The 15792-nt window shown below is 33.7% G+C and overlaps 2 protein-coding genes across 4 annotated transcripts; one reads left to right on the top strand and one right to left on the bottom strand.

Annotated features, from left to right (window-relative positions):
- Nucleotides 1-1175: 1175 nt before the first annotated feature.
- LOC129316275 (ADP-ribosylation factor GTPase-activating protein AGD5) lies at nucleotides 1176-7906 on the bottom strand. Its single transcript, XM_054960607.1, has 11 exons — nucleotides 7595-7906; nucleotides 6630-6688; nucleotides 6371-6461; nucleotides 5103-5157; nucleotides 4904-4994; nucleotides 4548-4773; nucleotides 3284-3512; nucleotides 2990-3174; nucleotides 2531-2773; nucleotides 2394-2449; nucleotides 1176-1740 (listed from the first exon to the last, which is right to left on the bottom strand). The coding sequence occupies exons 1-11, from the start codon at nucleotides 7643-7645 to the stop codon at nucleotides 1578-1580; spliced, it is 1449 nt and encodes a 482-aa protein (XP_054816582.1). The 5' UTR covers nucleotides 7646-7906; the 3' UTR covers nucleotides 1176-1577.
- A 2274-nt stretch (nucleotides 7907-10180) lies between these two features.
- On the top strand, nucleotides 10181-13564 carry LOC129316281 (uncharacterized). 3 transcript variants are annotated; one of them, XM_054960617.1, is made up of 7 exons: nucleotides 10181-10642; nucleotides 11268-11345; nucleotides 11993-12027; nucleotides 12138-12192; nucleotides 12553-12648; nucleotides 12741-12811; nucleotides 13251-13564. In XM_054960617.1, the coding sequence occupies exons 1-5, from the start codon at nucleotides 10220-10222 to the stop codon at nucleotides 12571-12573; spliced, it is 612 nt and encodes a 203-aa protein (XP_054816592.1). In that variant the 5' UTR covers nucleotides 10181-10219; the 3' UTR covers nucleotides 12574-12648; nucleotides 12741-12811; nucleotides 13251-13564. The 3 variants fall into 3 exon arrangements, with proteins under 3 accessions (XP_054816592.1, XP_054816593.1, XP_054816594.1); XM_054960618.1 differs by lacking the exons at nucleotides 12553-12648; nucleotides 12741-12811; nucleotides 13251-13564 and having other exon boundaries at nucleotides 11268-11398; nucleotides 12138-12183; XM_054960619.1 differs by lacking the exons at nucleotides 12553-12648; nucleotides 12741-12811; nucleotides 13251-13564 and having other exon boundaries at nucleotides 11268-11340; nucleotides 12138-12169.
- Nucleotides 13565-15792: the final 2228 nt, after the last annotated feature.

Genomic DNA, 15792 nt, shown 5'->3' with positions numbered 1-15792 from the left:
AAACTAATGGATAAACAATGTGTCTTCTAATTTCAACTAATTTTTTCACAAATTTGTTTTGAGATTTCAAGCGACGCGGGTGAGATCATTTTTTTTTCTTATTTTCTTATAGGTTTAATAAATGTTAATTTTTTATAAAATAATATTACTATTTGGGTATATTGAAATTGTAGGCTAAAATTTATTGGGCTTTTGAGTTAAAAAAATTAATTTCGAATTTGAGTTAAAAAATAATATGAAATGGTTTAAAATGCAAATTATAAAAAAGAGAAAGTGCAAAATATAAATACTTATACACCATTTTTGTGTAAGTAATTTTTCTCATTTGAGCCCCCCTCAAATACATGTGGCTTTGCCATTGCTCCACGAGGATTGAACTCTCAACACTGATTGAGACTGGATGATCGACTTCAATTGGGACTGACCTCTGATACCTATTAAGATTAGACAACTGGCAGTGCATTAAGACCAAATGGCTAACTTCCACCAAGATAGGATGACAAACTTCAACCTAAATAAGACGGTCGATGCCAACCGGGACCACATGATCTACTTCTATTAAGACCAAGCCACTAACGTCGATTGACACCAAATGACCACCTTCAACTAGGATTGGACCTCCAAGCACTGATTGGCAGTCAAGTCTTAGTGAGCATTAGCGGTTTGATCTTGGTGAAAGTTAGCTGTCTGATCTTGATCAGTATCAACAGTCTACTCTTGTTTGAAGTCTCCTATCCAATTTCAATGAAAGTTAGCCGTTTGGTCCCAATCAATGTATATGGTCTAATTCCAGTTGAAGTCCGATCATTGCCAGTGGTTTGGTCCCATTCAACATGAATAGATCTTTTCCCATATGGTGCCACCTCTCTTGTCCCTTTGGACACTAGCAGTCCGATTAAGATTAGACTACTAATATCTAAGTTACTTTTAAATTCAAACATAGAATTTGAAACTTATTTAAAATTTTAATATTATAATTTAAAATTTTTTATATCACTCAAATAAACAATTTAAAATTTATGAATTTCAAATGTGAAGTATCAAATAAAATATTTCAAATTCAAACCTTCATTAAACAAGCTTTCCTTTCTTCTTGTAATTTCTTCAACTGCATTAGTGCAATACAGCTATTTATTCTCAATAAAGGATAAACTGAAATCGTCCCACTAGCAAGAGCCAAGCAATTCATCTCTTTGCTTGTATTCCCACGAAAAGGAAGTTCAACATAATAATATATAGCAAGTTGTTGTACTATTCACACGACTCGTCTCTTTAATTCCATACAATCCAGAGGCCTACCTAACTCGGATTATATCTTGCAAGTGAAATATTCATAGAGGCAGACTGAAGAAAAAAATGAATATCACTAAAATTATTATCATGAATGGACCTACACATACAAATGAAGCAATCAAACAAAACAAGAAGGCAAAAAGTGAAGTTGCTCTACAAGCGGTTTACAACCGTGGGACAGCTCGAGTGAAATGACAAAATGTTGAAAATGGCGTACCCTGTAACTTGAACTAATCTTTCTATGTGATATGTGATATAGCTGGCATTGTCACATGAAAGGCCGATCAGTGTTTTGAGAACATCCCTTGCGTTAAAGCGGAAAAGTCATAGTCCTTTCCTGACGACGACTGTGAAGGAGTCGATGATGCCGAAGCTGCTGGCTGAGGTTTGCTCACTCCTGGCGTTGCTGTACCGTTAACTGGAGCAACTTGTCCCATCATATAGAAACTGCAACAGATGGCAACCAAATTAACAAAAACCTGAATAGAAGTGATTCACATCAGCAGCTACATTAGGTTTAATGTAGCAGAGGGTCAAGTAAAAAGACAACAGAAGGCATCAGAGAAGAGAGAAAGAGGACGATTGGCATTGTTGTAGATGAATACAGCCACTGCAAATCATGTAAAAACAAAATGCAATATGGACGCGTTAGATTAATGAGATCATATTTGTTGTATTGTTTGTGACTTGTGATTATACTACGTCAATATGGCAAATCTTCCCTGACCTAATCCCAGTGAATCCAAAGGAAATATTGCCACAAAAGAATGTCTCCCATTGGCTGGCCCTTTTTGGATGAATAGTTTTGCATTAATAATAAAATCCAGCGCATAAAGCAGCAAAATTAGTAGATGACTTTAGTGAATTTTCCCTCAATGCTAATGCATCAGCCATAGCTGAGAGAAATACTGGATGAACAAAACAAAGACCTTATGGCCGGAAACAGAACCCCAGGAGAGCCTTTTAGTACAGCATTTTACAAGCAACAACTGTCAATTAGTTTGAGAACCATAGCTTTTTAACCCATCCAACATGACCAGTCATGTGATATTATGAGTCAAACAAAATGAAAACAATTTACTTGATTTACAGTGACTTACCCGGATGGATATTGAGCACCACTTCCTGCAGGTTGGGCTGGAGGCATGCTCCCAGTCTAAATCAGAAGGGATATAAGTTTGGTGAGGGATGAAAAAAAAAAAAAAAAAACTAATCAAGTCACGCCTTAGTTGAGAACCTGCATGAGTTTCAATAGCTCAGCCTGATCAGGCATTGGCACAACTCCAGGAATAGAGTAGCCAACACCTGGCCAACTTTGTACAGCAACATTGGACCCATTCACTCCAGATTGTTGTAAACTACCAAGATTCTTGGGGTCCCCGCCAGCAGATTTAGCCGCGGCAGCCATTAGAAGGGACTGTTGCTGTGCCAGCATGGCAAGTTGTTGTTGGTGCATTGCAAATGGAGACACCATACTGGACTGCAGATATCCATCCCGATGGGTCAAGCAAACCAAAATGCATAAAGGACAAGAATAAAATCCACTAGAACTATTGTCTGAAACTTAGAAGATCCTAACATCATAAATAAAGAACTAAAGGTGACAACTTCTCAAATAAGAACAAAATCTATATTTCTATAAGTATTAAGTCAAAAAAAGTAGGACAGTGCATAACAATTGTTTTGAGGTACATACCTTCTCAAAGAGGCTCATTATATCATTTTTTACATCTTTCTGTTGTTTTTCTGGAACTAAGCTTGGTGTCACCGAAGGTGAAGATGAATCTTTAAATAGATCCTCAATTCCGGAAGCAGGTGGAGTACTCTCAACTGCTTTTGTGGGACCGGTCTTCTCTGCTCTTGACGCTTCTGTAGCAGCAGCTGAAATTTAAAGTGGACTCAGTTTTTAGAAGCACCTTAGAAAATATGTCCGATGACACCTGCTCTTACAAGCTCGTGGAAAATGTTAAAAAGGTCATGTAAAACGTACACTGAAAACCTGCCCAGTTATTATCATCAGCTGCAGCAGCAGCAGCAGCATCTGAACCATTTTCACTTGGGCCATCCACAGACAACATGTCAAACAGATCCGTAGCAAAGTCAACTTTTGCAGGGGTACTCTGAGGCATATCAGTAGCTGGCTTTGTCGTCTCAGCTTGAGGTTGTGGTGTGACTGCTTCCACTTTCTCAACTTGCTGGGGTTTTATGATGGGTATTGCCTAATCACAAGTTCGTTTTTTTCATGCTTTGTCAACCATAATTCTTTTCAAGCAGAAAGAAGAATAAGGAAAGTAAACACAAAACATGTGATAATAACTGGAATCGTTCATACTACTAGCTTATAACTGGTTAATTCACAAAACTAGTGCCAAAATTAATGTCTCTCTGAATGATCACGTTATTATGTTCCCCAAAGATCCATCACTATCCTAATAAGCCTCAAATATAACGTCCCAGACGGGATATGCAAATTCATTCCAGTATAGTACACTTTCAATTCTCAGGGACACAAAAATTTAAAGTTTTCAGAAAAATTAAAAAAAAAACAAAAAGCTCTTGAGGAAGAATTTAAAGTTTGCAGTATTAGATAAATCATTTTACCTGCATTATGAACACGAGAATTCCCATGGATAATGACACATGAAATGCCATATCAGGCATTCCAGTCACCAAATAAAACTTAGACACACGTTTAACATATGCTTCAATGGTTTCTCAAAGTTCTGTCATATACCATTTTTGTTAGCTATTTCTCTTCATAATTATTACATTGGCTACACTCCCATGCTTAAGAGATCTCACACTAAGAAGTATAAAGAGTCCATTTCAGTTTCAGAGCTTCTGCAAATAGATACCGTAGTTTTCAGTTTTGTCCCGGAAACCCCTTCAACTTTGTAAAAGATCACAATAGAAAATTCTATCCATTTGTGGTTAGTCAAATCACTTTTGTTATCATCCCATCCCCATGGATCTTTCACAATGTATCCCAGCTTAGAAAGTATAAATTTAACATTGGCCGTTCCACCCGCAGAAAGCACCAATTGTGGAGTTCGTTAAAGTTAAAAGCATTGATAGACAAAAGTAAAAGATGAGGAACCTATTTGCCAAAGTTCCAAAGATGATGGATGTTCTGTACATTTTTTCATTCTACGTTACTTGGATTGCAACTAAAAAATATAGAACTAATTCATTACAAGAGAAGAAAAGAATGGATTCGCATAAAATAGAATTATAATGTAAGGAATAAGACATACCAGCTGAGGTCCTTTTGGGGGAGCGGAAACAGTGAATTTAGCAGCAGGAGCTGTATTTGATGGCTGAATTTTCTTCCTTTCCTCAAAAGTATTCTCAGAAGCAGATGCATGAGAACCATGCGTTCTTTCTGCAGGCCTCTGCCAATGCGAAGAGGCATTGTCTCCCTGCAGTCTAGAAGGTGATTTTGGTTTCCCATCCTTTGCTACCCATCTCTTCTCTTCATATCTTGAATCATACATAATGATTTAAGCCAAGGGGAAGTAATTATCACCATGTGCTCAAAATAATAAGCATCTAATTCCAACGTAAAAAGAAAAATATAACCCAGATCTGAGGGATGTATTTCTTTACATACTTTGCGCGAATGAAATTCTCAATTCCAACTCTATCATAATTTGGGGGTAACTCTGATTCCCAGTAACTATTTGCCTTTTCATTTCCCATTGCTATGAAGGACAATAAAACCAAATATATTATGAGAATAATGTAAAACTACTGAGAATTAAAAAAAGTCTGTTGTAGGTGCAAACTAATGACTGATCAAATTCCCTTACATTGAATGAAGGCAACCTGCTCTGGGAGCCAAGTGTCCAAAGTTGCAGAACGCACCTGAAAAAACCAAAAAGCAGGTAAATAATTGAACAATGCTACCAGCTGAATCGACAAGAATTTATCTTTAGGCTGTTATGAATTCATGACTAAACACTGCTTTAAGAAGTCAAGAGCTGGGAGCTACACTATAGTGATTAGCACATCAATTGAATTAGTATTAGCATTTGATTTCACACAAAAGTAACATAAGAAAATTAACTATCAACCATGGTCAGAAAATTAAAACTGCATAAACATCGTGAAAGCCATAGTCAGAATTCAGAAGTAGTGAAAGCCCATTCTAAGCTATAAAGTGCTGTTTAAACAAGTATGTTTGTTGTTAGCAAACACCTATGGTTTGAAAATCAAATTCAGAAGGAAAATTTTTATATCACAGAAGGCATTTGTTTAAGGGAACATACACATGCAAGTTCTTATAGTTTCACTCAATTTTAAATTTGATCATTGCATTTTTATTTTGTTTCAATCAAGCTCTTATACTTTCATCTATTATATATATTAACCCCTTGAAAATTAAAATTAATTAATAATGAATTATTAAATCTTATAAAACAAAAATATCCTTAGAGTTTACAGAAAATTTAATTTAAAACTTTTAGCCAAAATCAAAGAAAGAAAATTTGATTTAATCCATTGTTTACATTTTTATTATATTTTTTATACAAAATTATACATGTATAAAAAATATTTAAAAGATAACCAAACTATATAAATTTTGAGTTACAAAAATAATGTAATTAATTCTAAAGCCATCTAATCATTTAATAAAAATATAAAAGTTCTCAATTTTGTTTTTTTAAAGAAAAAACGTAAGGATTTTAATCTTCAAGAATTGAAAAATTTAATTGATCAGACTATAAAGGCTCAATTAAAACAAAATAAATTGTAGGGACTTAATTCAAAATTGAATGAAACTTTACCCTTTGTTTAAACACCTATATTTATTTCTAGAAAGAATTAGCACAAGAAGCATGACGATACAAAATTTTCAACCAAAAAGTTCAATGCGGTTTAGATTACTGAAAGTTTTACCCTGTACCAGTCACCATAAAACCCAATTTTCTTGTTATAATTTGTTTTCTGATATATCTAACTTAAATTAGCATAGCCATAAAGCTAATTAAAAAAGAACCCATAAACAGACTCAAACCACTTCCACTTTGAAATGTTTTTGTTAAATTGAATCACTATTCAAATGACGCTGCATCACCTTTGATATATGTACTCCTAGACTTCGATGTATTCCTGAGCACTGCATGCATATAAAGATGCCTAAGTTCACACTAGCCCATCTCGGTCCTCTGCAGAGCAAGATTATAGAACATAGAGTCAAATTGTTGAATCAATAAAAAGTAACAACATGTAAAATACATAACCGTCCATTTTTATGGATCAATAAGTATATTTTTACTTGGTTTCCCAATCTCAAGAGATCCAGATCAGAAATTTAGATGCGACCAGATACATACTTAGCTTTGCAATCAGCACACTCCCTATTTTCTGGTAATTTAAGAAGTCCTTCCAGTATCTGCATGTTTCAGTAAGGAAAAGATATTATCGCATAAGGAAAGGAAAACACACTACGACAAATTTCAAATTAAGAAACATTAATATAAATGAATATCACCTGTACCAAAATAAAGAATTGTGAATGCAAATTCCACAACATACACTAAACTATGGACGCTTCATACTGAAAAACTCATTTCCAATCAGTAGAATTGAAACCAGACCCAGATTTACATAAGTGATAAGACAAAAACCAACCATCCAAAATTTAGAAGAATGCTCACAACCAATCTATCGAGTGCCACCCTTTTGATGGGTTAAATTATCCTCGAAATTAGAAAATTAGAACTACTCAGGTAACTTTAAATACGCAAAAACTAAAATTATAAAAACTTATAAATCAAATCGAAGCAAGGAGAAAAATCTGAAATTTTATGCCGGGTAAGATAGATTGTGAGAATGGATAACACAAGTACAATGAAATTAACATTGGGTCCTACAGATCCAAAGTAGATCATTGAGCGGGCAAATAGCATCAACGCAACCCAAAAAAAAGAAAAATGGAAGATTTAAATGCATAAGAAATAAACGCGACTACCAAATTACTATTCTCAATCCCCACCAAGCAACCAAGACAGCTCACATCAATCCGTAAACGTATCATAAACAGGTAGATCAAGCTCTCGCAAAACAATTATCCGAAACGACATCTCTACAAGCTAATTATACCATAAGCTTACACGCTCGGGGAAAAAAACATCAATTTATACCTACGATTGGCTGATATATATATATATATACACACACAAATAAGCGTGCGATTAATTTCATATCCAATCACTATTCGATCCCAGGTAACATCTGACAACGGGTTCGACAAATTTTTTAAATTTACAAATTTAATTAAAAGAAAATGAAAAAGAACCTTTTTATGCTTGGCGTTGAGCTCCTTAGACACGTTAGCCTTCTCGTTCATGGCGGAGCGCAGAAACAACAAAAACGAAGACGAAGCAAGAAGATGGAAAAGAAAAATCTAAGAGAAGCGAGAGAGAGGAAGATGAAAACGAAAGGCGAACTGGGTATTTTTCACGCTTTTCTATTTCCTCTCCCTCCCACTCCTCGTCGTCTGATTATTGAGCGACCAAAAAAAAAAAAAAAAACCAGGACAACAACAGAGAGAACCGAGAGATCACAAGGGAGACATCCCTCCTTGACTTTTATTATCTGCGTTTTCCCCTATATTTTCTCGCTTTTAGTTTTAATTTAAGTTTTATTGGCCCACTCGCTTCTATTTCTATTCTTGCTTCTTATTTTCGATTCCTTTTTTTTTTTTTTCTTTTTTTGATAAACTTCCTTCGATTCCTGTCACTTTTCCACGCAAACATGTTATGTGTGTGTTTGTGTATTTTATTTGTTTGGCCGAGAAGAGAGAGAGTGATGAGCTGTGTTAAAGACATACTTTTGTCTAAATAAATAAAGAAAAGAAATAGTGATTGAGCGAATGGAGTACCTAATTCTGTCCTGATGTGGAGCCCGTGGATTATAAACCATGAAAACAAATCTTGTCAAATATATATATATATTTTTTGAATCGTCAATATTAACAATAAGAAGAAAAAAAATGAATCGGTTACCTTTTCTTTAGAATGATTTGATCGAGAATGTATCCAACTTTGAATAATTTGTTGGCCTCCTAATAGAGTTTTTGAAGTGAAAATTACCTGCGATATGTATTTTCAAATTTGTATCGGTTATTTCCTGTCAAGATTGCCCTATGATATATCCTTTGTTAAAGCATTCATTTACTAGATCTTTCAAAAACTCTCATCTAATTAATGAAAGTCTGAAGCTATTTTTTTAAGTTAAGATTTATAATGTTAGCTTTAAAAAAAACTCTTGTTTATTGATGATGCCGTAAAAGTGTAAATTAAATTACGTGTGGCTGAAGTTCAAGACAAAATAGTCCACTGACGCTATTCTGTCGCTTTTCTCCATGGGCAATTGAAAATCAATACATGCAAGGTTTGAAGTGAAAGCCAAGAAAGCAAGATATTTCTTGTGTGTGAATAATTAATTTATGAAATTATTTATAAATGATCAATCAATCGATTAATATCTAAAATCGATAATAATTTTAGTATGCCATATACTATCCAAGATAGAGAAAGAGGAGGCATGTGACATGCTCCGCGTGTATGACAGGATCGGGGTTGGCCTATTGGCCCTTTGGTATTATTTGAAAAAATAAAATCACTGAGCTGTGATTGTTTTCTTTTCCAGAGAGACATTTAGATTAGACTCACACATCGCCCGTGCGTAGCTTTTGTGTGTGATACTGTGTAGTCTGGTTTGACTTCTGTCAAAAATCAAGAAAGAAAGAAAAATCAGTGGCATGTAAAGATCGGATGAAATGCATAAATTTTTAAAAAAATGATAATAAAATTACTTTAAAATGTATAAATGATGATTTAATTTTTTAAAATGTCATAATTTCTAAAAAAAATTTAGAGACTTTTCTATCATTAATTAATTTATATAAATTACTAAACTGTCATTGTTAAAATTGAATAAGTCACAATTTTATTTAAGTATTCACAATTTTTTTATTTATAATAATAACAGCAAATAAGAATTTAACATATAAAGTTATGATTTGTTATTGTATTGTTGTGAATATCAAGAAAAAATTTGTGAATATTTAAAAAAACTTATAAGTTATTTATTTTAACAAGAATAATTTTATAATTTATATAAATTTATTAATGACAGAAAATTTTTTAAATAACTTTTAAAAAATTATGACATTTTAAGATATCAAATTATTATATATATATATTTTAAAAAAATTTATTATCATTTTTTTATATTTTTATTATCGTTACAATTAAACCATGAAACATCGGACCTCAATAGCTTCAAGGCAAAGAGTTACGGAATATCCATGAATTTTGTCCATCGGTCATTAATCAAAACTATAGTATTACTCCAGTTTGCCCAGCTTCATAGGGGGAAGTTAAAATTAAAAAAGAATTTTTTTTTTTGGGGGTCTAAGTCCATTAATTTCCTTCAAGCAATGGGAGTTGGTGAATTACAATTTACAAAGGATTGATTACAGCCTCATGTGAATCGATTTGATGAGGAATGGGTACACCCAATTACCAGTCCCCCCCTAAAAAAAAAAAAACCAAAAACGAAACATGTTTAAGAATGATGATTTTTCCCCGTTTTTAACTCCGATACAATAAAATAATAATCGAAATGTGGGGCTACGAGGCTCACTTGATGGTGCCTACGTGGCAGCGGGCACGTACGCAAGGGAATGCCCGGCTTTCAATATTGACGTGGATAATCCAAATTTAAAATATAATTTTATTTTATATTTTTAAGAATAAAAACTAATAAAAATTATATTTTTTTATAATTTTTATTCTCATCTGGAGTTTGATCTGATGGACCAAGTCACTGTCATGAGCACCAAGATGAGCCCATTCATATCCTCGTTTTCAAGGTTCCAGTGGCCAGTATTGAATTTCTAATTTCTAGCTTTCCCATGAGCACACTTGTGCAAACCTCTGTTACATTCTCGACCTTTAAGTCCGTCTCCACTTATGAAGACTTATACAAGAAGCGAACTCTCTCTTTCTCCGTTATAGTAACAAGGCTTGCTTCTATTCATGACTTTGGTTTCAGTTCAACAGGGTTCGGGGAGAGATGGCGCTTCCTGGGAGAAGCGAGAAGATTCACGAACAAGGTTTTATTGGAAGAGAGGATATGCAAGGGAAAGAAGAAGAAGAGCAAGAGGATGGTGTTGGCGAAGAGTAATCAAGGTTTTGGCTTCAACGATGGTGGTGGTGGTGGAGATAATGGGACTACATCAAGGCTTTTGGCCAATCTCGCTTTAGCTATTGGCTTGACTTATCTTTCCATGACAGGACAGCTTGGCTGGATATTGGATGCTATTGTCTCCGTTTGGGTAATGCTCTCTTCCTAATCTGTTTGTCTGCTTGGCCTCTAGAGAATTTTGGTAATGATAATTGGCTTATATTCCAATGAAGCTTTCCTGCAATATTAGAAACGCATGTTAATGAATCTGCACCTATTCATTCAATCATTCTATATCATCCTCTTTATGAACAGTCCATCCCATTAAATCCTCTATTTGAACTTTCTTTGTTATCATAGTTCAATGACATTTCAGTGGGTAGAAATTAGTGGAGCAACTGAATAAAGCAACAAGTAATTGATCATGTTGCCGATCCATTTTAAACATTCAGCGCCACCAATAGATAAATTCAAAATTCCTTGCTTTTAGTTTGAAATCTCATGGAAGACCAAAGAATGGCCTGATAGTGTACACCTGTGAGTCTAGATTGCATAAAAAGTTTTACATTTCAAATCCATGAGTTTGCCCTGGGAGGCTTCTTATTTCCTGTTGTCGCATTATTTGCAGTTTTCCTGTGGAAATTGAAACACCCGAGGAGAATAACTCTTATTTCTGGGTTGAATTTGATGTTATGTATATGTAGAATTTTTACTCCAAAATCAATATATGTAATTGGATTTGGGACTTTTATTTTTCTTCTTTTTTTCATTTGCAGATCTTTGCAGTGCTAATACCAATAGTAGGCATTGGTGCTTTCCTCTGGTGGGCAGGACGAGATATAATGCAAGGCACTGTGAGCCACCTTCAAATTTTCACTCTGAAACTCCATTTGTAAATTCAGATTATGTAGGATATATTGAAACTTAATCACGTTCTTTATTTAATTGTGTTTACTTTCCCTATAAAAGTTACCTGACCATATGTAATTTTTGAATAAATAAGTGCAATGATAAATTTTTATTAGCGACTAGAACATTGGTTTGCTTAACACGTTTTTTGGAAAAAGGAAACTGTATCATCAACATCTCATAAGAATTTCTAGTCTCATCTATGTATGGAGACTCTTAAGATATTTTGCATTCATTAAGTCAAGTTGATTATCCACAAGAATGACAAATATTTATATTGTGTATAGGCTTTCAGCCAAATGTTTCATAATCTGAGGAACAGAGGAAGAAGTAGAAAAAACTCTTGGATCCAATCCCTCTTTTGCAATTCATGTCCATTTTAAGTCTTTAAACATTGTGTATTTTGAACTGTGGTTATTAATGACATTTTTTTTCCAGCTGGATAGTTGTTAGGAAATTGACTAGTCAGGAAAACCAGTGAGAAAAAATAATTTATATTGTGTCTTTTTATCCCATAATTCATTTCATTTTCTAATACCATTTTGTTGATTTGTTACTTCCACTGGTGTTGCTCTTTCTGTTGTATATGCAGTGCCCTAGTTGTGGAAATCAATTTCAGGTTTTCAAGTAAGATTTTCTCAAAACATGCTACAGTCTAAACTCATGTGATTTGCTTTTTATTAGTTCTCAATGACCCTTTGCATATTATTATTATATTTTTTGTTTATCTATTGCAGATCCACTCTAAATGATGAGTTGCAGCTGTGTCCTTTCTGTGGTCAACCTTTTCTGGTAAAATCCACTCTTATATTGTTTTCTTTGCATTATTGATTTCAACCCTTTCCGTTATGAATGGTGCATTTGCAAGCTTATAAACATCCCTAAATTATTTCAGGATATAGTTTTGAAATTAATTGACTGATATCCTCAATTGCTTTTATTCACCAAAGGAGAAACCTTTTTATCATTGATAGAGACATCTATACCAATGTGATATTTCAATGCTACTACCATTTGATGGTTTCGGAAGCAGTAAGAATGAAAAAAGACTGCTTTCTATCTAATACTGTCATATAAATTTAGTAATATTCAATCAATGAATTGAAATGTGCATGTTTCTCACAGTTAAAGAAACTTTCTTTTTGATATCAGTTGTTGGCAACGAGTTTGTGAAGGACTCTGCGAAGTTTTCAAACCAATCCACGACATTTGGACAAGCGTTCAATGACTTCTCTCGTTCTAAAAATGGTAATCCTTCCAATAGTTGTCTTGATCCCTTCCAGTGCACAATGCGTATTGTAAATTTGATAATTTCTAGTTTGTTTTGACTGTTGTAACAGGAAAGGATTCAGGTGGAGTGATTGATATTGAAGCAGAGATAAAAGATGCAGACTGACTTTAATTGAGGAAGGTGAATATATTTTCTCGTAAGATTTGTTTGGTTGCTTGCTTATAGAAGAATGTGATCAATGGAAAATTTTCTACCTGATAGGTGTTGGATGACCAGAGTTACTAACCTATCTATTTTGATCTGTATGCGTGTCATTCTCCAGCTTCGCTGCATGTGCATGGTTGAACTCAATTAGCAAAACCAGTCTTTGAATTGCAATTCCCAAATCTCACCTAAGATAGGAATACTTGATTGTTCTTTATGCAACAATTTGGTATGAATAATGGGTATTTTGGAATATAGGACTGACAAATTTAATAATATTCTAAAAATTTGCATGCACATGTAAGCATGACTTAAAGATTCGACGATGGATTATAGTGTGGTTTTGTACTGGCATTTGAATTTTGTCTATCTTCGGCGACTAATAGCTTACTAAAAATTGAATTGCATTATCAAGGTGCATGTAATGGAGATTTTTGAAATTTATGCTCTGAAAGGCGGTAGGCATCATATTCAGCAAAATGGTGTACATATTTTAGAAGAGAATGGAATGCTGAGTAGGCATGCAATTGTTAGTTGTTACAGAAGTTTTTCGCCGTGATGATTCTCATGTCAGGCCTCTGTATATTATTTTGCTTAGTGATTCTTTACTATGTAGTTCATGAAGGGAATGGGAATTTGTATCAAATTGGTTATCGCTGCTGAGTTCATTATAAGCTCGTGAGAATTCTCTGCTGAGTTCTATGAAATTTACCTCTGTTTCTGTGGATAGATTACTGAACTTTGTTCTGGTCCTCGTCGTTTCTCTTTGAGATAACACTCATCTCCCTTTCGCGTTATCCCTGGAAACTGGAAAGAAAGAAGAATAAATGGGAAATGTCTAATGGGTTTTTATTCCAATGTAATCCGGCGTCCACATTTGATTGACTGTGGACCATGATGAGACGATCCATGCTCCACTAAGCTTTGACACAAACCTCAGCTTAGCTGTCAAAGCAAATGAAAGCTTGTGCTAATCAATGAAGAAACTAGAAGGGGTGACTATTTTCTAAATTGATTTACCGTCACGCAGAACAGAAACTGTCACTCAAAGTGGCGTCACATTATAGAAGTATCAAAATCCAGAGAGCTAGAGCCCAACAAATAAACTCTTTCCGTATGTTATATATAACAACTTCAAGCTTTTGTGATGGTTCTTCGACTTTCTGCAATGAGACATGAAACTAGAAAAGGGTGAGAGAATGCCATACTAAAACTTTCGAGGCATAACAAGTCATATATAACTGAAAGACCACCAACGCATGCACATATGACGTGCAGAATAATCAAATTGTGAAGTTATGGATGCTACATAGATTATGGATGGCATTTCAATGTGGTAAAATATCAAGCCAATCATATTTTGTACATACAACCTGACGACAATTATTAGTACTGGAATGCTCCACAACCTTAACACAGGGAGGGTGTTTTGCAACTTGAACCTAGAGTTGCTACCGAAAGAGCCACTCGTGGAGTGAAATGCTTAAAAATTTAATCCTAAGGTAACAGAATTAAGGCCCCGTTTGGTAGTTTGGAATCATGGAGAAAGAAATGGAATTGGACATGGAATCTGTTAACATGTGTGTTTGGTATGCAATAATTATGATTCTTTGGAATCAGGATTCAAGGAAATTTGATGGAATCCAATTCCATCATATGCATCATGGAATCCAATTCCATGGTTCCTTTTCTCCAATTTGCCCCTTCTCTCTCCTCCAATATAATTTTTTTTAATTTTAAAAAGGACACTTTAGTCTTTTCTTATTTTAAATACTTATATTTTATTAAAATTATATCAAGATTCCATCATTATACCAAACACACTTTTAAATCCAATTCTATTCCAATTCCAATTCCAATTCCGATTCCGATTCCATTAAAAACTCTTCCATCATACCAAACATGGCTTAAGATTTTGGATAATGGAAAAGGAAATGAACGCTCCAAAATGTTCTAAGTTGCCTTCTTAACGGTTACATAAAAGGACATAACATCTTAGATGCTATCACTTGTTAAATAGAGATACATACCAACATTAATATGATGTTGTAAAGGCTTGATGATATGGGCATGAAGAATGCTCTAGTCAAACCCATATTCACTTGTTGATAGACAATTGAAAGTATAAATGCGCGTGCGCACAGGATTGATGATACGAAGCATCGAATTTATTTTGAAATCCAATTTATTTAAGTCAAATTTTATAAAATTTTCAAAAGCTTGAATGAAATCAAGTTAGTCATGGATTTTCACAATAAAATATTTGAAATAAATTAGGAATGGGAAATCTCAATAATTAAAAATCATTTTAAAATATGATTATTTCAAATTATGCTTGTGAATTTGAAAAACAATATATTTTATGAAATCATTATTTGAATGCACAAATTTTGAGAATAATTTCAGACTTTGTGTTAATAATAACAAGTTTCAAGCATTTGAGAAATGTACATAATTCAGTTTTAGACTATTTAACAATAATGAAAACTAATTTGAAAATAGTGAATTATAGATTAATAAAAGAATACAACAAGGACTAAGTGCTCATTACCCAAATATAAATTAATAGCATAGGATAGAATAAAGATAGATATCACCGAGATAGTGAAATATTGCCTGATTTGGTGTTTGAATGTCAAGTTTTCAGTTTTGCATGCATGATACTAATCCAAGTATTGACATTTAGCTCCCTCGAGTTTCTTTTATCACTTTCTTTATGTATTATACTCTTGAGGTAAATTTTCTTTCTTCATCTTCCTAAAAAAATGTAAATCTTTCATGTGGTTATGGTTCCAAATATAATTAAAAAAAAGAAAAATGCGGAAACTCAAACTAGAATAAGAAGAGAAAAATAGATCAACCAAATAAAAATATAATTAAAAACAAAGGAAAAAAAGAACGAGTAATAGATTTCAAAAACAAAACTACACAAGTGTTTTTTACAAAAATGAAAATAA

This window comes from Prosopis cineraria, unplaced genomic scaffold (genome assembly GCF_029017545.1).
Source record: "Prosopis cineraria cultivar Desert tree isolate PC_DT_omini unplaced genomic scaffold, ASM2901754v1 PC7, whole genome shotgun sequence".
NCBI classification, from domain to species: Eukaryota; Viridiplantae; Streptophyta; class Magnoliopsida; order Fabales; family Fabaceae; genus Prosopis; species Prosopis cineraria.
This window is presented reverse-complemented; position numbering and strand designations above follow the sequence as displayed.

What these genes read in the sequence shown, in the direction of transcription:
- LOC129316275 (XM_054960607.1), bottom strand. Translation starts at nt 7,645, where the DNA reads ATGAACGAGAAGGCTAACGTGTCTAAGGAGCTCAACGCCAAGCATAAA. An exon ending in TCAACGCCAAGCATAAAAAG is followed by an intron (nt 6,689 to 7,594) that starts GTTCTTTTTCAT and finishes TGAAACATGCAG; the next exon opens with ATACTGGAAGGACTTCTTAA. An exon ending in TGTGCTGATTGCAAAGCTAA is followed by an intron (nt 6,462 to 6,629) that starts GTATGTATCTGG and finishes CTTGCTCTGCAG; the next exon opens with AGGACCGAGATGGGCTAGTG.
- LOC129316281 (XM_054960617.1), top strand. Translation starts at nt 10,220, where the DNA reads ATGAGCACACTTGTGCAAACCTCTGTTACATTCTCGACCTTTAAGTCC. An exon ending in AATCAATTTCAGGTTTTCAA is followed by an intron (nt 12,028 to 12,137) that starts GTAAGATTTTCT and finishes TATCTATTGCAG; the next exon opens with ATCCACTCTAAATGATGAGT. An exon ending in TCTGTGGTCAACCTTTTCTG is followed by an intron (nt 12,193 to 12,552) that starts GTAAAATCCACT and finishes TTTTGATATCAG; the next exon opens with TTGTTGGCAACGAGTTTGTG.